This window comes from Pseudorca crassidens, chromosome 17 (assembly GCF_039906515.1).
Source record: "Pseudorca crassidens isolate mPseCra1 chromosome 17, mPseCra1.hap1, whole genome shotgun sequence".
Classification (NCBI taxonomy): Eukaryota; Metazoa; Chordata; class Mammalia; order Artiodactyla; family Delphinidae; genus Pseudorca; species Pseudorca crassidens.
The window spans coordinates 42,340,910-42,364,692 of NC_090312.1; the positions used below are offsets into that span (position 1 = coordinate 42,340,910).

At 42.7% G+C, this 23,783-nt stretch overlaps 1 protein-coding gene and 1 long non-coding RNA gene across 6 annotated transcripts in view; one reads left to right on the plus strand and one right to left on the minus strand.

Moving 5' to 3' along the window:
- Positions 1-5,093, minus strand: part of ESRP1 (epithelial splicing regulatory protein 1) — a 57,145-nt gene extending 52,052 nt beyond the window's left edge. For all 5 annotated transcript variants that reach the window (XM_067711755.1, XM_067711756.1, XM_067711758.1 and 2 more), the window contains exons 1-3: positions 4,324-5,093; positions 3,687-3,815; positions 2,333-2,446 (exon numbers count right to left, since the gene is read on the minus strand). In XM_067711755.1, coding sequence (XP_067567856.1) covers positions 2,333-2,446; positions 3,687-3,815; positions 4,324-4,455 — 375 coding nt within the window. In that variant the 5' untranslated portion in view covers positions 4,456-5,093. The remainder of the gene's footprint in view (positions 1-2,332; positions 2,447-3,686; positions 3,816-4,323) is intronic.
- Positions 3,076-23,783, plus strand: part of LOC137210146 (uncharacterized) — a 43,219-nt gene continuing 22,511 nt past the window's right edge. Inside the window, exons 1-2 of the long non-coding RNA XR_010936280.1 lie at positions 3,076-3,407; positions 4,308-4,463. This is a non-coding gene — a long non-coding RNA (uncharacterized lncRNA). The remainder of the gene's footprint in view (positions 3,408-4,307; positions 4,464-23,783) is intronic.

Consider the following 23,783-nt stretch of genomic DNA (forward strand, 5'->3'; position numbering starts at 1 on the left):
AGAGGATTATTTTTGTGCCAAATTATAGTCCCACATTAGTTTTCCTGACCATTATTATTTTGGCTAAACCTGAGAACTCAAATTACACTTAAAAAAAAATATATATCACAAATCTCAACGGCAAAGGAGAAGTTGCTACCAGTCGTTCTTAGCTATTAGCATCACTCTTGTGGTAATTAAACAAAGCTCAACTGTCAGAGCAAATATTATACTATTGTGTCACTTTTTTTTCCTGAAAAAAAAAAAATCCTCATTGAATAATTTTCAAAATTTAATTTTGTTACACTGAATTTAGATTTTTTTTTTAAATTTCAAGATAATTTGTATTCACTTATGGGGAATTTGTACATTATAAAGTCAAGGAAATAAATACTTTTTAATGTTTGTGACCCATAATATTTAAGTAATAATGTCTCTATATAAATTTCCTTTATTGGATTCTATTAGATGTGACCTGCTCACGCTATATTTGAAATAGGTATCACTACATCATGGTGACATTTTCCAAAACAGTCACCAAAAGAACTGTGAATCTTCAAGATTACCTACAAAAATGCTTATGTAAAAGCTGTTTATAATGACAGTAACTCAAATGTCCAACAATGTTTGGTTTTAATAGGTATATCCATTTAAAATACTGAATATTTTATTTACTGCTTACGAAGGATACAAATGTTATATTAAATTTAAAGTAGGCTAAAATGTTTGTGTAGTATGAATGCTCCTTGTAAAAGTAAGGCTTTTCTACAACTCTGAAAGAATACATTCAACTATGTTCACATTCAAAAAACCACTTTAATGTTTTCTGACTGGAAGGATTATTTTCTTTTATGTTTTACCATTTCCTTATTTTTCTGTAATGAATAGAATTATTTTCATAATGATACTAAATTAATTGTTTTAGTTTTCTTTATCAAAATCCTAATAGAAGGGGCTCAGGAAAATGTCTCAGTTTTTCTCTGGAGGTTTTCCCACATCCAAAGCAGTGTACCTAAAATAACAAAAACAGCTGTTTTCCTCCAGCCCAATAGGGAAGGATTAAGTTTTAGCCCTTATATGAGTTTGAGGGGGAAAAAAATTCTCATATATATCTATTTCTGGATTAAGGGTATAGCAATTTGTCTAGCATTTAATTAATAAAATATACTCCCCCCTTTTAATCAAATAATTACTAAGGTTTATGTAAAAACGAGTGTTTTCTTCAAGCCTCCAGATAAAGGAACTTGAGTTTCTCCTTCAGACTTTTAAAATTGTCATTATACATTTAGTTCATTTCTTCCCTTTTCCTTATTGGAGTAAAAAGAAAGAAAATCTGCACTGACTGCTCACTTATGACATCAAACGCCAGTCTAAACTTTTCATTGCAAGACTTACCTCACAAAGTTTCCTTAAAAATATTTTACTTCCATCTTTTCAAGTTCAGTATCTGCCTACCACAATAAAAAGTTACAGCTCTAATTAATTAAGTTGATAAGATCAACTATATTAGCAATGATTGATTACACTGGGTCTGCTGTCTGCGCTCACCATTTTTTCTCAGCCCCTCAGTATTCTTCCCAGAGAGAGAAATCACATCTACAGTAAGATAGTATTTTTCTTGTTTCATACTCTTTTCCATACCAGAAAGATAAGTAAAGGTAAAAGATGGGGGTGACCCTATTGTTTTGATACAAAATTCAATCAGTTTTGAACATTTACTTTAAGTCACACAAAGTACAGCATGCTATAATTAACATCTCACTAGTTATATGGTTAAGTCAGAGTACAAAACTTTTTAATGAAATCATTAGAATTGCAATTTAAAAGTTTTAATTGGATTTTTCTTTGCTCTTTCCTTTCTAGGATAAGGCACACAGACGGGAATATTACAATGTATTAAAATGCAGTTCTACCTACTTGTAGTTATTTTAAATGTCAAAAATTCAGCTAATATGCTTTGGAAAAGAGAGAATGTCAAGCATCTCAAAAACTTGACATAAACAAAAAGGAAACTTTTATTAAGTCACCAAAGGGTATCTATAAAATTACTGTAATCTCAAACATCTCTATGAAAGTGTTGTGACCTTTTTATTGTGGTAAAATATACACAACACAATATTTACCATTTTAACCATTTGTAAGTGTACAATTCAGTGGCATTAAGTACATCCACACTGTTGTGCAACAATCCCCACCATCCCTTTGTCATCTTCTCAAACTGAAATTCTGTACCCATAAAATACTAACTCCTCATATGCATATTTTTAAAATGGAGAAACTTGGATAAACCATTTTTTAAGCCTCCAGTCACCCGTAAGGTCCAATCGTTTTTTCGAGAAGCCAGCACTCTTACCTTCTTGGAAGCCTCAGGATGCAGGATTTGCCTGACATGAAGCTGCCCATCAGTACAGAGACAGAAGGAGGTTCCTACCCCAATATTCAGCTCATTGCTCACTGACTGGTTAAACTGAAAAGAACAAAACACACCCAGGGATGCAATGGATGCAGGATTTACAAACTCTGAAAAGTGGCCCCACTTGGTTATAACCTGAGAAAACCGCGCTAACTGCTGTGAAGAACACCGCTGCTGGGGGCAACATTAGAAAGACTCCGTTCCTACAAACTGTGTAGCTTCCTTTATATAGGTAGCTTTCCAGTCAATCCTCAGTTTACGTACAGGAGAATTTAGTAAATGCATTCTTCCTCCCGTTCAACACCCACCGCCTTCTATTTCTGTGATAAATCCATTCGAGACTTTTAAGTCAGAGGTCTCATTTCATCAGCAAGTTGCCTTCTGATTACATCATTCTCTGGTGCTATTTTTTATGTTAGGATGTTCTAGACTTAAGAAAGATGTCAGTTTCTGATACGAATGTGGGTAATGTGTATATAGACCTCTGGAAAATCTAGTAATACGTTTCCTGTAACACACCACAGAAATGATAACTTTCCCCTATAATTCGCAACTCCTGTGCTAGGGCAGAAGCCGTGAGAGCGCCGGACACTCACCTGTGCACAGGTGTTTAGCGCCCCGCCCTATCCGCAATCCAGTACCCGTCGGCACCCTGGAGCAGCCGGTTTTTAGGTCACCTCAATCCCAGTAAGGGGATTCCACTACTTTCACGGTGACCCAAGGAGCAGCCTCACATGTCCGGGTCTGCAAACCCTCCCGGCGCTAGGACCAAGGCCACTAAAAAAGTGGAACCGGAACCGGGCCTTTGGGAGTTCAGGAGCCTAAACCCAAGCAGGCACCTTCAGGTTCCCACCCAGCTGGGGCCGCCTCCAGCAAGCCACAGCTCGTCTACACCACAGCGCCCCCTGTCCCAGGGCTGAGCTGCAGACCCAAACCCGGCAGAGGGCTGGCGTGTCTGGGGTCTGGGGTCTGGAGCTGGAGCGCTAGGATTCAAACTCCGCTCATCACTCGACTGGTAAAACTCGGCAGATTCTCTGGCCCCAGGAATAATTCAGGAAGCAATTCGAAAGCTAGCAAGTTTTGGCCCAAAGACCCCGGGGGCTGGGAGGCGAAAAGGAGCAGCGACCTCCTCGCAGAAGGTCCACCAGGGGCTGCAAGCCCGGGTCTTGTCCCCTCGCTCCGGGGACACGCGTGGACCGCCCGGCGAGGGCGTGGGACCTGATAGAGTTGGGCTGGCTTGGAGGGACGCCCGGGTGGCTAAGATGGGGTGGGCGGCGCGGCCCAGGGCTGTCACCTGTCGGAGGGCTTGGTCCAGCTGCGGCGCCGAGGACAGGCTCTCGGCGTCGATCTTAGTTTCTTCTTTACAATCCTCCGTCAGCTCCAACTGATCCGGTCTAACTAGTACTTCGTGCAACTGTCCCACCTCCGGGGGAGAAAATTAGGGTTCAGTTTTCCCTTCCTCAGTTTGGGAACCTCTACCTTCGCTCTCCTTCCTTGCTCCCCTTCTGGGGCGGCCCACACCTCTCGACGGGTCTGGCCTCAGAATCAAAGCTCACTTGTCGCCAGCGGCTCCAGTGGCCGAGAGGTCGTCGCAGCCCAGCCCCCAGCCCCACCCCCACCCGGATCAGGTCCGAAAGGCCCTGGAAGTGAGCACTTGGGCCCCCAGGGATCCCACCCCGCCTTCCCGGGGCGTCCCCCGTCCGGTAGAGAGCATGGCTTGGCGGCCCCCGGCCTCCCCACCTGGGCCAGATTTTGGAGGACTGAAACGGTTCCAAGGCGGTTGGCCAAGAGGTTTGGTTTTATTCTGGATTCTCTAGGCCCCGGGTCCAGCCTCCCAAGTGGGCAAACAAGAACACTTGTTTACCGACTCGCCAAACTTTTACAAGCTCTTGCCCCACTCCTATCATTTGGACAGAAACGTGGATAAATACCTTCTTGTTGGCCAGATCCACGACTTTCCATAACAGCAGGATCAGCTCCTTCTCATCCGAGCCCAGCTTGGCCCCGGTGGCCCCAGCAGTGATTCCAAAAAGCACCACCAAGTAATCCGGAGACGCCGTCATGACGATAGGTGGGGAGGGGGAGAAGGGGGGTCGGGAGGCGGTGAGGTGAGGTGGAAGTGAGAACGAGGAAACCTGTGCTAAAACCTCTTCTAAGAGAAAAAGAAAGAGCGACCACCCCCCCCCCTCGCCGCCGCTGGTGCAAAAGGCGGTAACCAACCACCCAAGCCCACACCTGGCCCGAGCTCCACACCCAGGGCAGGAAGGGGGGTGAGAAGGAGGGCGGAGGAGGCCTGCCCTTTTTGTATTCAATTGCCCGTGCGTCTATGCAAAAAGCCTGGAGCAGGGCTGCACCCGCGGGAGGCGCGCGCAATGGCTGAAAGCTTTTCTGTTTTGGGATGTGGCTCTACCTGCCCGCCCCTTCCCCCTCCCCCACGTGGTGCAGGTAGGAGACACCTGGCGGCGCCTGCCCATTGGCTCCTTCAAACCACGACGTGGCAGCGGTGGGGGAGGAGGCCGCCCGGGGGAAAGGGGAGGAGGGGGCGGGAGACAATGGCTGGATGATTGGAGAGGGGAGGGCAAGAAGGGAGGAGGGGGAGACGCGAGGGGCGGGGAAGAGGCGGTTGCCACCCAGAGGGTAGCCGAGGCTGCACGGGAAAAGGGTGAGGGGTAAAGGGCGCGCAGGGACGGGTTACCCATTTGGAAGTAGCCGCACTGTGGGGGTCTTGGGGAAATGCCGGCTGTGGGGAGCGAAGCCGGAGGTCCTAAAGGGTCAAGAGAAAAGGCCTGGCGCGGAGAGGCGAAAGGAGGCCAGAGGTGTGGCTCGGGTGCGGAGCTACCCAGGGCGCGGCGCCCCGAGAGGGCGAACCACGGAGGGAGGGACCGGCCAACGGCAGCCGGGAGGTGGCGGGAGCATTTGCCAAGCACCGGAAAAGCCTCTCCCGAGCCCAACACACCTTGAAGTGCAAACAGCAGGCGAAACCCTTGGGGCCCTCCCCCTCTCCGGGCGCCCGCTCCTCCAAACCCCGAGGTACTGTCCACCTTGGGAAGTGAAACCCCCCGCGCGCGGCTGAGCGGAACTCGCGGGACTGGACGCCCAGACACCAAGGGACGCCCAAGGACTCAGCTGCGGCGCGCAAAGCAGCAGGGGGTCGCCCGTGAGGAAGTTCAGGCACAATGGAACCCACGCCCTTTTCTCTCAACTACTCCCTTAATTGCTACTCCTTGTTTGGTCCTGGCTTCTAGCTCGAGACTGGAGCCTCCTCCGGGGCAGGGGCCCACTTCCTTTGATTTGCCCTGGGCCCTAAGTGAAATGTATCTACAGTACCTAATGTTTTCCTAAATCAGGCCAAAGCCAGATTTTTCCACAGGTCCCCGCTCTGATCTCCCGCCCTCTACCTCATACCTTCTTCTTTGTACTTCTGTGTCGATTTGGCCAAGTTCCCGAGCGGTCTCCCTACCTAGCGCAGTTAGATCTGCCCAGGGGCCTGAGCGCCCACCTCCGCCACCCACCCACCGCCCCCATCGCCCTGCCACCAAGTCGGACGGCAGTGTGGTGGGTCCTGTTGACATTTTCGAGAGAAAAGCGCTAGAGATGAAGTTTCTTCGGCTTTTATATTTGAAAGTGATCTCTTCTTGGGAACACAATTCCGTCTGAAGTATTACTAATTCGGCTCCAGGTGTCCAGCCCTTTATTCCTGAGGTGAAAACGGGCAACCAGACACCTATCACGCCAGTAACCCACTCCAGGTGCAAATCTGAGAACCTTTCAGGACGCATGTCAGGGGAAGCTGGAGATGCGGCTTTCCTGACGCGGAAGAAGCGCGGACTGCGTGGGGAGGTGGCGGAAGGGTTTTAGGAGTCTGAGGCCGACGGCGCCGCGCTTCCTGGCTGGAGAGGGTGCTGGCGACGACGGTCGCGGCACAGGTAGCGCAGCTCGCGTCCCCAGAGAGCGGGAGAAGGCCGGGCTCTACCAGGGCCAGGAAGCTTTGCAAGGGCCCACGAGGGTGCTGGGTACCACCCTTCCTCGTCCGCAGCTGGAGTTCCAGCGTCGCGTGCTTTCGGCTCCTGGACTTCAGGGTGCGGGGGCCGGAAAGAGCCCCCCGCCGCCCCTCAGCTAGCTCGCAGCTGCAGCCCCGCCTAGTCCTCGTGTCTCCCAGCCACCCTCCCGGGCCCGCAGGCGCCGCGGGGGCAGGGGCTGGGCGCGGAACGAGGCAGGGAGGGACCTGGAAAAACCACCCAGATTGCATTGCAGTGGGCGAGGCCGCCGGAGGAGCCGTTTCCCCAGAGCCATCTCCCCGCGGGGCTTTCTCGGTGCGCGACTGATTCCCAGGTGCTCGGCTTTGCCGGGCGCCGGAGGTACCGCCGCGCAGGGGCGCGAGACCAGGTGCGTGGTCCCCGCGGGGCGGTCAGGCCCCACACCGGGCGGGAGACTGTTGCTGAAAAAGTGGTTAGAACAGTTTAGGAAGTCCTGCCCCGCCGATCCTTTCAGGTCTTTGGTGTTCGGATTAATCATTTGAGTAGCGCGTCTGGATAAACTGAGAACTTGATTACCAGCCAGGGGTTCAGCGGCGTCATCCACGTTAGAATCGAACCGCAGGGCTGTCCCTTTTCTCAGAGACTTGTCTTCTTCCTCTTTAAGAAGTCGGATTCCTGGTGTGCGACTTTTTAAATTTAAATTTAAATTTGTCCAACTAGATTACAAGGACGGGGGTTTTGTTTTATTTTGTTCTCGAATGTATTCCGAGGGCTTGGAACAGAGCTTGACGTACACCAGGTACTCAAATATTTGTTGAATGATTTTAATGAGTAACACCCACCCAGTTTTGCAGCTCTTTGTCTCCTGAGCTAGGGCATAGTTCATCACTGCAACGGTGAGATTATGGAAATGGGAGTCTACAGGTAATTTAAGTCTCAAATGTTTTTTAAAAGAGTGGGTGCTAATTATACAATTATTATTATTGTCTGTTTTGCTAACAGACGAAACTACTTCTGTTAAAGAAATTAAACTCTTGTAAAATGCAGGGATGCTGAGAAAACTGTGTAATACAAAAAGGTCAGTTCCTAATACCAAGACGTTTTATTGTCCATCCCACCAGCTACAAACAGTTTTAATATAGCAGGAATAGTCTGTACGAGAGAGGAACCTCGCACCTCCTTTTACTGATGGTCTTCACTTAAGACCACACCTAAATCAGCTCGGTGCTTTGTGACCGCCTGGAGGGTTGGGATAGGGAGGGTGGGAGGGAGGGAGACGGAAGAGGGAAGAGATATGGGAACATATGTATATGTATAACTGATTCACTTTGTTATAAAGCAGAAACTAACACACCACTGTAAAGCAATTATACTCCAATAAAGATGTTAAAAAAAAAAAAAAAGGACCACACCTAAAACTCTCAGAACAGAAGCGAATCTTTGTTAAAAGCAGCAGAGACCCAAGTTGAAGGACAGGCAGCAAAATAACTGGCCTGTATTCTTAAAATTCTTAAAGTCATGAAAGACCTTGAAATTATTTTCTGAAGAACTATTCCAGATTAAAGGAATTTACCAGACATGAGAACTCAATGCAATACGGATCCTGGGCCAGAAACTTTTTATTTTTTCCTTTAAAAAACAACTTTTTTTTTTCCTTTAAAAAACAAACTTTTTTTTTTCTTTAAAGGACATTATTGGGACAATAGGAAAAAATCGAATAAGGTCTGAACATTAAATAATAACATTGTATCACTGTTAATTTCCTAATTTTTGTAATATTACTGTAGTTCAGCAGAGAATGTCCTTTGCTTTAAGAAGTGCCCAGTATTTAGTGATAACGGGAAATCATTGTCTACAACTTATTCTCAAACGATTCTGAAAAAATATATACATACATACATATATATATACATACATGGAGAGAGAACGATACAGCAAATGTGTAAAATGTTAATGTAGAATCTGAGTGAAGGAATTCTTTATACTATTCTTTGCAACTTAAAAAATAATTTTTTTAAAAGCATCAGAGGACTTTTTGCTGCTACCGTCATTTGGTGTTTAACAAGGGTCTGTCTCATGAGTTTCTGGGTTAACCTAATCCTGCATACTATAGAATGAACCCATTTTCTTTGTCTTTTCCTTAGTGAAAGAAGGAGAAAGAAAAGGTCACTATTTTCTGTATAAAAATCATTTCATATCCTTGAAGGTTTTCTTTTTTCTTTTTTTTTTCCCTTGAAGGTTTTCTTAAATAACTAGACGAAATTACTGCAAGCTCTTTAAAGTTTTCATCATGAATCTTACTACCCTGCTCTTTAATTATCTTCATTACGCTCCTTGGACCCTTCTCCTCTTACCACTTTTAGAGAGCAGCCCTTGAACTAGACAGAAGACAAACGTGCCCACCGTGGCCTGACTATTGACACAGTGGTACCTCGATATCACATTCTTATTACTTGCAATGCAGCTCCCTTTTAAAGACTACAGTAGCAGCACTGCATTTGCTGGCTCCAGTTTTGTTTTGAGGTCTCTAGATCTTTCTTGGAGTTCTCACTTGCACGTACTCAGTTGTTCTCTCATACCTGTAAGAAAACAGCCTTCAAAAAGGAATCAAAGTATGAGAATGTTCTCGAATTAGTTAGTGGTGGTGCTTGTACAAACGTGTGAATATACTAAAAACCACTGAATTGTACAGTTTAAAAAGTGAATATTATGGTATGTAAATTATATCTCAGTTTCTAAAAGAGGAAATCAAAGTAAAAGCTGCTATTCTGAGGCTACCACAAGCCATTGGTGTTTCCTAGTTATTTGTATTGGGTGAAGTTGTAAAACAGATCACATTTTATACTCCCTAGACTCATCCAATCTCTCTGAAGTGGAGAGGTAGGGGGAAATGATGGTCAGGGTAACTAAATACATTATATATAATTTTCTATGAATTACTCAGTGCATTACACATTTAAGCAAATTACTGGTCTGAACCTTTATTATAGCAATTATTCTAGGTGATCTGTGTGGACCAAGTATGGGTTTAATAATCGGCCCTGCATGTGCTACCTCGTGGCTGTGGGCATGTTCCCTAGCCTTACAAGGACTCAGTTTCTCACCTGTAAAAACGGGGATTCTGATAATGTACACTTCATAGGTTTTCAGGGGAGAGGAAATGTATAAAGAAGTGTCTTCTTTAAGGAAAAAAACTTGAGAACCATGAAGGTTACTACAAAATAGGAATCTCCCCATGGGGAGGGGTCTCTCCAGACAACAACCACAAAGGCTCTGGCCTTGGATTGGACTAAAGACACCATCAAGTGAGGATGAAACATTCAATAAGATTTTACTGACTGTCGGTGGTAGGAAAATGCACAGAAAAACTACACGTAGGGAAATGTGCCATGAATCTGGGCAAGACATGTCTTCTCCTTGGGGACTACAGAACTGATCCATTTAAACTGGGCATCCAGGGAGAAGATGCCACCTAAGGACTTCCCCCCTCCTCACTCCTGGCCTCAAGTCCTTTGCTTAGGAGTACGGTGAGACCTCCGTATCTGTGGTTATGCACCCACAGACAGATTCAACCAACCGAGGACTGAAAATACTAGGGAAAAAAAATTCCAAAAAGTGCAACTATCTGCACAGCATCTACATGGTGTTAGGTATTATAAGTAGTCTAAAGGTGGTTTAAAATAAATGGGGGATTTCCCTAGGTTATATACAAATACCATCGTCATTTTATGTAAGGTACTTGAGCATCTTCAGATTTTGGTATGTGGGGGTGGAACCAATTACCCGCAGATACCAAGGGATGACTGTACCTCCCTGCCTCTCTCAAAATCCAGTCAGAGAGGAAAGAACAGCCTCAGACCTTATATTTTAAGTCAAGGTGGGTTGACGGGAGTGTTTAAAGATTTTTAGGAAGGAAAGAAGTTTTGTTACTCTTATTTCCGAAGTTCCTCTGCTTCCCCTGTACTTTGCCTACTCATCCAACTATTTGACTGATAAAGGGCCAGTTTTGTTATTCTGGTAAAATGTAACCCAAAGACCAAGAAATCATTGTTGCCCTGCTGTGTGTCTGTTTGAAGTATTTAAAGTGCTGTTGAGATCGTTTACTTGGTGGACACCGCCATTTGAAGACAATTAGGATAATTTTTATGAGAGGCCTATATCTCATTTCCATGTCAGTGCATTCTCACCTAGAGATTCCTAAATGACTATAAAAGTCTATACAAAGTGTCAGTCCTGATGGATACATTAAGTCATTTGTTTAACAGTTATGTACTGGCACCATACTATGCACGAGGCAAGAAAGGTATTAGGCACTGGAAACACAATAAATAGGGAATAAACACAAACAGGGTCCTTGCCCTTATTAAGTGGGGGCACAAATAATCACAAAAGCAAATGTATTACTGCAAACAGTGTTTAGTGTCCTTAAGGTACACAGTGTTCTGGGATTGCACAAGGGGACATAAACACTATCAGGGAGACCAGAAAGAGGCCAATGAGCAGCAGTATTTGAATTAAAATCCACAAGTAGTGAAATAAGCAGAGGTAGGAGTGGGTAAGGAAGAGGGAAAGCGCTGTCTCCGCAGCACAGTGTGCAGAGGCCTATGATGGGAGGGTGCTGGCTATGGAAATAAAGACTGAAGGTGCTTGAGGAGAAGGCAAGACCTTGGGCATCACCTTGACTACCTCCCCCCCCCCCCCCCCCCGTCTACGTTTTCCCCAAGTCCCTTGGAGTCTCCCCACTCACTCCCGCTCCATTCTTCATGTGACCTTTCTGGGCCAAAACTACAGAATCTTTCCAGACTCTCAATTATGGGTCACTGTCCTTATGGCTGGTTTCATGCCCATTGTTAAATTCTCTTTATATGCACTTTAACAACCAGCAGAACTTGCTCATGCTTAGAACTTGGGAAAGAAATTTGGTGAGGGTATCTATCAGTTTTGCTAAACTTAGACGGAAGAATAAACACTTCTGAAATAGAAGAACTGCTCCTTTCTTGTCCAAATCGGTATCCCTGCTTTAGCTAGTAGGGGAAATATCTGATTTAAATCGGAATTCATTTCTGCAAACAATATTTTGAATCACATCTTCATTCTGGAAGGCAACACAAAAAATCATTTGGGGACTTCCCTGGTGGTGCAGTGGTTAAGAATCTGCCTGCTAATGCAGGGGACACGGGTTCGAGCCCTGGTCTGAGAAGATCCCACATGCCGCAGAGGAACTAAGCCCATGCACCACAACTACTGAGCCTGTGCTCTAGAGCCCACGAGCCACAACTACTGAGCCCGAGTGCCACAACTACTGAAGCCCACATGCCTAGAGCCCGTGCTCCGCAGCAAAGAGAAGCCACTGCAATGAGAAGCCTGTGCACTGCAAGGAAGAGTAGCCCCGCTCACTGCAACTAGAGAGAGCCTGTGTGCAGCAATGAAGATCCAATGCAGCCAAAAATAAATAAATAATAAAGATTAAAAAAAAAAAAAGAATAACTTGGTGAAAATGACAAGTGGCACTGACAGAGTTGGGACTTATACCTAGGGATTCTGACTCCAGAAACTGTGTTTAGCCACTATATTATACTCAATATGAACCACTTTTATACTTTAGAAATCTTTTTTAAAAAATGGAATAGGCAAGCTGTCACAAAGTAAAACCTATCTCCTTATGAGAGTTGAACTTCAACACATACACATGACCAATAATAAGCCACAAAAGCAAAGCTACAGTAAACTGACTTAACAGTTTAGTAATATCACACCTTAAATTTTATAAAGTAATCTGCATTTTATACTTCAGCTTGTTTACAAGATAATCATGAATTATAAAGTATCCTTGAGACCCATTAGAAGAAGTAACATTCTAGAATAGTTATAAATAGCATGGTAGTTAAAATAAGTATCAAATGTGTCATCAAAGTTTACTGTTTTCATATTTGAAAGAGACTTTTGAAAATTTTATTCCTACATCCTTGTTTCACAAGAGGCCAAAGAAGTTAAGTGACTTGCCCAACCAAGGTGACACAGCTAATTAGCATCAGGACTGTACTTGGAGCTCAGGTCTCCTGGCTCCCAACCCAATGCTCTTTCCCTGTTGTGTCCACGACTACCCAGATAGCGTGGGTACACGCTGAGAATACAACAGGATTTCTAGATGGGACTCAGGGATGTCTGTGTAGCTGGTTTTGGTTACAATTATCTCTTTTGGTAGGGAAAAGACATTTTGGTTGAGCGCTCTTCATTGCAGCCTAGGGGATGGAAATAAGACTTGGGAGTCCACCTCTGATGCTGACACAGTTCTTACTCTCCTGGAGTCTGATTCTGGAGCTAGTGCCTGACACACTGAGAATTCAGAAGAGTTTTGGTGGTGGGGCAGGAGGTAGGAGGTGAACTTTAGATGAGCCATTCTCTTTTTTTAAAGTGTCCAAATTTTTTTTTTATTTAATTTAATTTTTTTACTTATTTATTTTTGGCTGCGTTGGGTCTTCGTTGTTGCACGCGGGCTTTCTCTAGTTGTGGTGAGTGGGGGCTACTCTCTGTTGCAGTGCACAGGCTTCTCATTGTAGTGGCTTCTCTTGTTGCCGAACACGGGCTCTAGGCACGCGGGCTTCAGTGGTTGTAGCACGCGGGCTCAGTAGTTGTGGCTCACTGGCTCTAGAGCGCAGGTTCAGTAGTTGTGGCACACGGGCTTAGTTGCCCCACGGCATGTGGGATCTTCCCGGACCAGGGCTCGAACCCGTGTCCCCTTAGCTGGCAGACGGATTCTTAACCACTGCACCACCAGGGAAGCCCCAAAGAAATTTTAATGGATGCATTCTTTTGATTTTAGTAAATCTCTCTGTAGAAGATACAGACACACAGGACATGATCTCTGCTGTTAAGGAGACTGAAATCTGATAAAACAGGCAAAGTTCAAAGAGCTTGGTGAGGTGTGGACCCCTTAAGAACATGGCCCTAGCCCAGAGAAAGCATAAGCATAAGGATGTTGCAGCAGATGATCTGCACAGGAATGCTTTCTGAACCCTTAGGTCACCAGTGTGGCTAACCCATTTTCTATTCTCACTTTGTTACCTCTGCCAACTTGCACCTACTCTATCAGCTCTCCATCTTCCTTATTGGACACTCAGGCTTCAACTACATTCTTCCACTTGAAGTGTGATCTTTACTGACTGATAGTTTGCTAGCTAAATTTCCACCATCCTTTGGTCAGTGGCTCTGTTCTTTAGTAAAAAAAACCCTCAACTAACCTCCCTTACCTCCCCTGCTCTCAAAACAATGGCAGGAACAACCACATAGGAGAAGTAGCAGATTATCTCTGGTGAGGGTCTGGATCACACATTCAGTGTCCTGCTTCATTGTCTCCAGCCTGTCTTTCCAGCCCCTTTCCTCTCATTCTCCTTACCCTGAACATATCAGCTATATAAATAAAACTCTTATTGTTTCCTCTTTTTCCAGTTTCCTTTCTTCTAGGCAGAGTTGGTCACTTGTTCATCCAACCTCCCACAACTGCTCAAACTTCCTATCATATAGTATTTAAAGAACCTATCCACCCAGATGGCTCACAGGTAGTTCTACCAAATATTTAAAGAAGTGACTAATCCTTCACAAACTCTCCCGAAAAATGGAAGAGGAGGGAACACTTGCCCAACTCATTCTGTGAAGCCAGTATTACCCTAATACCAAAACCAGATAAAGAAATCACAAGAAAACAAAACTACAGACCAGTATCTCTTATGAATATAGAAAATAAAGCAAATTGAATCCAGCAACATATTAAACAGATTATACACCATGATCAAGTGGAATTTATCCCAGGAATGCAAGATTGGCTCAATATACAAAAAAATCAATGTAATACACCATACTCATAGAATAAAGGACAAGAATCACATGATCATCTCAATTAACACAGAAAAAGCATTTGAAAGAATCCAACACCCTTTTATGATAAAAACACTCAACAAACTAGGAATAGAAGAAAACTTCCTCAACCTGATGAAGAGCATCTATGAAAAAGCCACAGCTAACCTCATACTTAATGGTGAAAGACAGGATGCTTGCTCCCTAAGTTTAGGAACAAAACTAGAATGTCTGCTCTTGCCATTTCTATTCAACAGTATACTGGAAAGTTCTAGCCCAAGAAATTAGGAAAGAAAATAAAAGGCATCCAGATAGGAAAAGGAGAAATAAAACTATTCACAGATGACATGATATTGTAATAGAAAATCCTAAGGAATCGACATAAAAATTGAACTAAAAAACTGTCAACAAGGACTCCCCTGGTGGTGCAGTGGTTAAGAATCTGCCTGCCAATTCAGGGGACACAGGTTCAAGCCCTGGCCGGGGAAGATCCCACATGCCGCGGGGCAACTAAGCCCATGCGCCACAACTACTGAGCCTGCGCTCTAGAGCCCGCGAGCCACAACTACTGAAGCCTGTGCCTAGACCCTGCAACAAGAGATGCCATCACAATGAGAAGCCTGAACACCAGAAAGACCCAATGCAGCCAAAAAAACAACAACCCCCCCACAACATTGTAAATCAACTATATTTCAATAAGTTATTTTAAAAAAATTTAAAAACTGTCAACTAGGTTATAGCATATAAGATTAATATATAAAAATCAGTTGTATTTTTATAACAGTAGCCCTGAATGACCCAAAAATGAAATTAAAAACAATTCCATTCACAATCTCATCACAAGGAATAAAATAATTAGAAATTAGTTTAGCAAAAGTGTAAGATGAGTACACTGAAGACTATAAAACATTGCTGAAAGAAATTAAAGAAGACCTAAATAAATGGAAAGACATCCCATGTTTATAGACTGGAAGTCTGAATGTTGTTAAGATAGCAGTACTTTTCAAATTGATTTATGGATTCAATCCCTATCAAAACCCCAGTGGCCTTTTTTGCAGAAAATGACAGGCTGATCCTATCATTCATATGGAAGGCCAAGGAACCAGAATAGTTAAAACAATCTTGAAAAGGAAGAAAATAGTTTGAGTACTCTCAATTCCTAACTTCAAAACTTACTACAAAGCTATAGTAATTAAGACAATGTGGTATATGGATAGACATATAGATCAATAGAATAGAACTGAGAATCAAAAAAGAAACTCTTAATTTCCATATGATCCTGTAATCTCACTCCTGGGCATACATCTGGAGAAAATGATAATTTGAAAAGATACAGGCACCCCTATGTTCATAGCAGCACTATTTACAATAGCCAAGACATGGAAACAACCTAAATGTCCGTCGACAGATGAATGGATAAAGAAGATGTGGTACATATATGTGATGGAACGCTACTCAGCCATTAAAAAGAATGATATAATGCCATTTGCAGCAACATGGATGGACCTAGAGATTATCATACTAAGTGAAGTAAACCAGAGAAAGACAAATATCATGTGATATCGCTTATATGTGGAATCTAAAATATGACACAGGGCTTCACTGGTGGCACAGTGGTTAAGAATCCTCCTGCCAATGCAGGGGACACGAGTTCAAGCCCTGGTCTGGGAAGATCTCACATGCCACGGTGCAATGAAGCCTGTGCACCACAGCTACTGAGCCTGCACTCTAGAGCCCGCGAGCCACAACTTCGGAGCCCATGCGCCACAACTACTGAAGCCCACATGCCTAGAGCTCGTGCTCCACAACGAGAGAAGCCACTACAATAAGAAGCCTGCGCACCGCAACAAAGAATAGCCCCCGCTCACCACAACTAGAGAAAGCCTGCGTGCAGCAACAAAGACCCAATGCAGCCAAAAATAAATAAAGAAAGAAAGATAAAATAAAATACGACACAAATGAACTTATCTACAAAACAGAAACAGACTCACAAACACAGAGAACAGACTTGTGGTTGCCAAGGTGGGGAGGTGGGGGAGGGATGGATTGGGAGTTTGGGATTAGCAGATGCAACTCATATACAGAATGGGTGAACAACAAGGTCCTACTGTGTAGCACAGGGAACTATATTCAATATCCTGTGATAAACCATAATGGAAAATAATATGAAAAAGAATATACATATGTATAACTCAATCCTTTTGCTATACAGTAGAATTTAACACAACATTGTAAACTATACTTCAATAAAATAAAAAAAAATTTTAAATCTTAAATTTATGGTCAGCTGATCTTCTACAAGGGTGTCAAGACCATTTAATAGGGAAAGAATAGTGTTTTTAAAAGTGGTTCTGAGACAGTGGGATAGCCATATGCAAAAGAATGAAGTTAGACCTCCTCCATTATACTGTACCCAAAACTAACTCAAAATGGATCATAGACCTAACTGTAAGAAATGTGGTATATTTATACCATGGAATATTATTCAGCTGTAAAAAGGAATGAAGTACTGATACTTGCTACAACCTGGGTGAAACTTGAAAACATTATGCTGAGTGAAAGAAGCCAGTCACAAAAGGCCATATATTGTATAATTCTATTTGCATGAAATGTCCAGGACAGGCAAATGCATAGAGACATAAAGTAGTTTAGTGGTTGCCAGGGGCTGGGAGGGAGAGGAGAATGGGGAATTTCTGCTAATGAACCTGGAGTTTCTTTTGGGGGTGATGAAATGTTCTAAATTTAGATAGTGATGTTGGTTTCACAACTCTGTGATATACTGAAAACCACGGAACTGTACACTGTAAAAGGATGAATTTTATGGTGTGTGAATTATATGTCAATAAAGCTGGTGTATAAAAGTACCTATCATAGAGCATTAAAATTGTGTGTTCATATGTATTTCTTCCCCTACTAGAATTAGACTATGAACTTACTTCATCCTTACACATTGGAGGTACTCAATGAACACAATAAATACTTGTTGATCCAGTAATTAATTCTTTGAAATCTTTGAAAGAAGTTTAAGACTTTAGCAGGAAGTTGGAAGGAAAGATTATTGGTGGCAGAGCAGAGGCATAAAGAAGGAAAAGCACTGGGTTGGAGCAGCCAGCAATTCCCTAGGCTAGGAGACACAGGAGAGGAAGCAGTCTAGATACGGGTGGTAAGGGCGGTACTATCTGCTAAGTGTGTTCCTTTTTTTTTTTTTCTTGTTTTTTGGGGGGTATGCGGGCCTCTCACTGTTGTGGCCTCTCCTGTTGCGGAGCACAGGCTCCGGACGCGCAGGCTCAGCTCAGCGGCCGTGGCTCACAGGCCCAGCCGCTCCTGCGGCACGTGGAATCCTCCCGGACCGGGGCAAGAAACCGTGTCCCCTGCATCGGCAGGCGGACTCTCAACCACTGCGCCACCAGGGAAACCCGTATTCCATTTTTAATTATTGTTAAATATTGTTAACTGATGGTGTTTCACTAACTAAAAATATTTTCAGACAAAATGCTGATTCAAACCCTCTCCTAAAGCCTTTTCCTACCTCCTTAGATTAGACAAAGGTACAAAGGAATTTGCTTCAATTGGGAAAAAACAGAGAAGGAGAATAGTTTCATCTTTGTCTGCCACAACCAACTCTGTTTACTCTGGAAATCCTTCTTTCAAAGCCAAGGTGGGGGACTTCCCTGGTGGCGCAGTGGTTAAGAATCTGCCTGCCAATGCAGGGGACATGGGTTTGATCCCTGGTCAGGGAACTAGATCCTGCATGTATGCTGCAATTAAGAGTCTGCATGCCGCAACTAAGGAGTTGGCCTGCTGCAACTAAGAGCCCGAGTGCCACAACTAAGACCCAGCGCAGCCAAAATAAATAGGAAAAAGACTTGTCTAAATTACAAAAAAAAAAAAATTTTTTTTTTTTGGGAATTCCCTGGCGGTCCAGTGGTTAGGACTCCGCGCTTTCACTGCTGAGGGCACAGGTTCCCAAAAGCAGCTGGGTGTGGCCAAAAAAAAAAAAAAAAAAAAAAGCCTCAGGTGATCAGCATGCTTCATTCACACAGTTTAAAGCCAGAAACCTACTGGTTGTACCTACTTGCCCAGCTTCATACTTCCCATCTTTCATTCAACAAATGTTTATCAAGCACTTTTTGCCATTGTGCCAGGCACTGGATATGGCAGTGAATAAGTAAATTGTGCACTCAATATATGACACTGCGTCCAATGTTGAGTTGAAGCATTTCCACTGGGCTATTAGTAGCAACATTTTAGAAAGAGCTTAAAAACCAGGCTCTAGTGAATTAGTGAGAATCCTGTTTTGCATTTTTATAGAAGAGAACTATGCAGTATTTAAGGATTTCACATGCAATATTCCATTTGTTACTCAAATCTATTAAAAAGGGTAGGTGAAGTATTATCTTCATTTTGCAGATGGGGCAAGTGAGATTTGGGTAGGTTAAATGATTCCTTCAATTCACACAGCTAGTATGCAGCAAAGTCGGCTTGGGAACCCCGCTGTTACCTCTAATTGGTTGCTTTTCCATTACCCCTTTCTGAGACAGGAAAGTCTGACTTCTTAGGGGGCAGCTGCCTCTGCCTATGTGTAAACAATAAGGCAACAGAGAACTGTTAGGTTTGCTCTTTTTTTTTTTTTTTAACAAATTTATTTTTCGCTGTGTTGAGTCTTCATTGCTGCACACAGGCTTTCTCTAGTTTTGGCAAGCAGGGGCTACTCTTTGTTGCGGTGCACAGGCTTCTCATTGTGGTGGCTTCTCTTGTTGAGGAGCACGGGGTCTAGGCAGGTGGGCTTCAGTAGTTGTGGCACGCGGGCTCACTAGTTGTGGCTTACGGGCTCTAAAGCACAGACTCAGTAGCTGTGGCACACGGCCTTAGTTGTTCCGCGGCATGTGGGATGTTCCCGGACCAGGACTCGAACCAGTGTTCACTGCATTTGCAGGCGGATTCTTAACCACTGTGACACCGGGGAAGTCCCTACGTTTGCTCTTTTTAAATTTTTAATAAATCACCACTGTGCTTATTATCAATTTTATAAACAGGCAGCAGTCATGAAGCCAAGTAATGAATGCAGCAGATGACAACACTGTGAAAATATGTTTCTGCCAGACTTGTAAGTGCACAGTTAATGAGAACAGAAATCAAATCTGCAGACTGTTAGTCTCTAGCAAAGTGCGCAGTTCCTGACCCAAAGGTCTCTTCTGGAGATCTTTCTCGTTTACCTCAGCCATCGGCTTCTGTGCGAATGACTTCCAAAATCAATTCAACAAACGTTATGGGAGTGACAAAATGCCTGGTGCACTGAGAATATAAACAAGAATGAGGCCCATCCCAGCTTTCAGAGCCCCAGGTTTACATTAGGGAAGCAAATAATTAAAATACAATGTGAATACATGCTATAATGGGCAAGTGATATAATGATATGGAAATTTCCTTAATAAACAAAATTAGGAAACAATTACTTATGAGAGGAAACAATTACTTATACTTAAGAATAATTCTGCATCTGAAATCTTAAACCTCAGACAACCTCCAAGCTTTCCAACTTCCTTAATGAAAATAACATTTTTATTGATCAGCTGTTATGTGCTGGACATTATGCTAGTTGCTTTACAGGTAGTGTATCTCATTTTATCTTCACAACCCTATGATTATTTTTCACTTTACAGAGGAATCTGAGGTTCAGAGAGGTTAGGTGACTTGTTCAAGGCCCCACAGCTGCTAAGCGAATAGAGTCAGTTTAGGCTCCCAAGTGCATCCTCTTAATCAAGGCCATATAGGGCCTCTTTTCCTCATAAGGCAACTGCTCTTCGATCTTACTGAGGCCTTGGCCTCCTTTTTCTCCCCATTCTCCTGGCCATCACCCTTCCTTCCTTTACTCTCTATCCTCTAGGCCCGCCAAACCACACAGGTACCCCACCAGTGTATGGTCTGACACCTCCTTTGTACACATTGTTCCCACTGCCTGGATGAGCCAAAGCTACCAAACCCATTGGAAAGCTGGCAGAGTGAAAGATAAAAAGGAACCATAACAGTAGAGTATATTTGAAAAGTTAATACGTCACTCTCCTAATACTGAAAAATTTAAATTACAGAACTGGAAAATTCATGGTAGACTTTCATGTGAAAAGATCTTACTGGTAGAACATGGGGAACACACTCTCCGCAAGTGTAGTTGTGAGATTCACAGAATTTTATCCTGTATTATAGGACAAAGATACAGTTAATACCTCAAGATAATATTTCTATATAGGACATTCTTAGACAATGACAAAACAAAATTTAAATAGGGTTTTAGTGCAGTGTTTTTTCAAATCAATACATTCATACATGTATGTGTACTGTGTGTGTGCACATGTATATATACATATAGTCTCAAATAAAACCTAAGTAATAAAGCAAATCCAGATGAAAATATCAGTTTTCTTAAGAACAAAAATTAAAATATAAGGTATAATACATATCAGATATTGTTAAGTCAGTATTTAGAAGAAAATCTCTTTGCTCTTAAATAATTTTTAATAAATATTCATAAAAATGTTTTTAAGAAAGAAGCTAATGATGAATTATGTCTCTGCTAAAGATGATAAAGAGAAAGTATCTGTTTCATTTACAACCCAGTTCAGCCATGCCTTAACATTTTGCCATATTTCATATAAAATTAGGGATTTGAAAAATTAGTTTTGTTAATTTTTAAAAGAACTATATTGGTTTGCTTATCAATTCCATTTTTTGCCTTTATGTAATTGATGACACACAGTATGGCTTGGAAATAAAATTTTGAAACCACTAGCTTAGTTAATAAAATAAAAGGAAAATTCAAATTAACAAAGTCACGGATGGAAAAAAGTGGTATAATTCAGACATATGTTTTAATGACAGAAATGTTATTTTAAGCCACAAGCTTATAAAATGTGCTAAAGAAATAGAAGAGGATACTGCCTGTGATAGTGTAAGGTTAGCAAACTCAAGGTGGCCAAAGAGACTCCATGAAGATCTACACAGCAGAGAAAGCAGCAGGCGCTTACCAGATGATTAGTAGAACAACAACAGACAAGCCACCATTTCATGCACTGTTCCTGGGAGTGTAAGTAGTGGAACTTTTCTGGAGTAACATTTAGAAATATCAAGATTTTTTTCTGGGGGGGGAAGCAAATATTTGAACCTGCAATTGTACTTTATTTACTAAATGTTTGAATATGAATGTTTCAAGGAGAGAAAGAGAAATTGTTCATCACAAACATTTTTTAATGATAATTCAAAGGATTTTTTTTTTTTTTTTTTCCGGTACGTGGGCCTCTCACTATTGTGGCCTCTGCCATTGTGGAGCACAGACTCCGGATGCGCAGGCTCAGCGGCCATGGCTCACCGGCCCAGCCGCTCTACGGCATGTGGAATCTTCCCGGACCGGGGCACGAACCCGTGTCCCCTGCATCGGCAGGCGGACTCTCAACCACTGCACCACCAGGGAAGCCCTCAAAGGATTTTTTAAATTGAAGTATAGTTGATTTACTTATCATAGATTGTTTTTAAGAATAAAAATTTTGGAAATTTGATGTGGTATAAAAACAGCATAATTTTCTATGTATTGACATAAATGATGGGCAAAATCTATTGATAGAAGAAAAAAAACACAGGTTACAAAGGTATATATATATAATCCAATTTAAAATTTTTCTAAAGGCTGGGAGGATGAAGTGTATGAAACTGTAATAGTGTTTATCTGTAATGAATAAGATTTGAAGATTTCTCTTTTACTTAAAACATTTCTAATTGATTTTTTTACAGTGACTAAAATTGGTAAAATCAGTGAAGATATTTGGGTAAAAATGGTCACTTGTCTCAAAAGACTCTGAGAAGACTTCTCCAAACTTTTAAAAACTGTACAAACCCCATATTACATTACATATGTTAAATTATATTACAGTTTTTAAAAAGATGGGGGCTGGGAGTTCCCTGGTTGCCTAGTGTTTAGACTTCTGTGAGTTCACTGCCATGGCCTGGGTTCAATTCCTGGTGGGGACATGAGATCCTGCAAGCGTGTCGGGCAGCCAAAAAAAAAAGATGGGGGCATGTTTTACAATTTTACTTATTTTATGAGATTAATATGTTATTTTTATTAAGGTATGATTGATAAATAAAAGTTGTATATATTTAAGGTGTACAACATGATGTCTTGATATACATATATACCAGGCAGACCTTGGAGATCTTGTGGATTCAGTTCCAGATCACCACAATAAAGTGAATATCGCAATATTCAAGTAGACTTTTATTAGGGCAAACATTTCTATAACTCTAAATATCTCATTAAAACAAACAGATGACCAAGAATCTTTGTTAAACAGTGACCCACAATGAAGTAAAAATTAGTAAAGTTAACTGTAAATGAAGATACTGCAGCATATAAACCAGTGAATCATCAATGATTTTTTTTTTTTTTTTTTTTTTGTGGTATGTGGGCCTCTCACTGCTGTGGCCTCTCCCGTTGCGGAGCACAGGCTCCAGACGCGCAGGCTCAGTGGCCATGGCTCATGGGCCCAGCCGCTCCGCGGCATGTGGGATACTCACGGACCGGGGCACGAACCTGTGACCCCGTATCGGCAGGCGGACTCTCAACCACTGCACCACCAGGGAAGCCCCATCAATGATTTTTTAATACCAGGACCTAATAACATTATTTTCCAAGTAAGTAATTTTTTTCTTAAGTATGGTACCTCTTTTCTTAAAAAAAAAATTATTTCTTTCTTTATTTTTGTCTGCGTTGGGTCTTCGTTGCTACGCGTGGGCTATCTCTAGTTGCGGTGAGCGGGGGTACTCTTCGTTGTGGTGCCTTCTCTTGTTGCAGAGCATGGGCTCTAGGCATGCGGGCTCCAGAGCACAGGCTCAGTAGTTGTGGCGCACGGGCTTAGCTGCTCCGCGGCATGTGGGATTTTCCCGGACCAGGGATCGAACTCATGTCTCCCGCATTGGCAGGCGGACTCCCAACCACTGCACTACCAGGGAAATCCCCCAAGTAAGTAATTATTAATGTGAAAACCATAATTAATACAGACAACACAGATAAGAATATTTTTTGGTTTTCCAGTGCATGTAAAAGTTATGTTTGCACTCTCCTGTGGTCTATTATGTATGCAATAGCATTATGTCTAAAAAAACAATGTGCATACCTTAATTTAAAAAATACTTTATTGCAGTGGTTAGGACTCTGTGCTTTTACTGCCAAGGGCCTAGGTTTCAATCCCTGGTCAGGGAAATAAGATCCCGCAAGCCATCCGACCAAAAAAAAAAAAAAACCTTTATTACTAAAAATGCTAGCCATCATCTGAGCCTTCAGCAAGTCATAGTAATAACATCAAAGATCACTGATCACAAATCATCATAACAAAAATAATAATAATGAAAAAGTTTGAAATATTGGGAGAATTACCAGAATGTGACACAGAGGCAAATATTGGGAGAATTACCAGAAGTGAGCAAATGCTGTTGGAAAAATAATGCAGATAGACCTGCTTGACGCAAGGTTTCCACAAACCTTCAATTTGTAAAATACACAATATCATCCA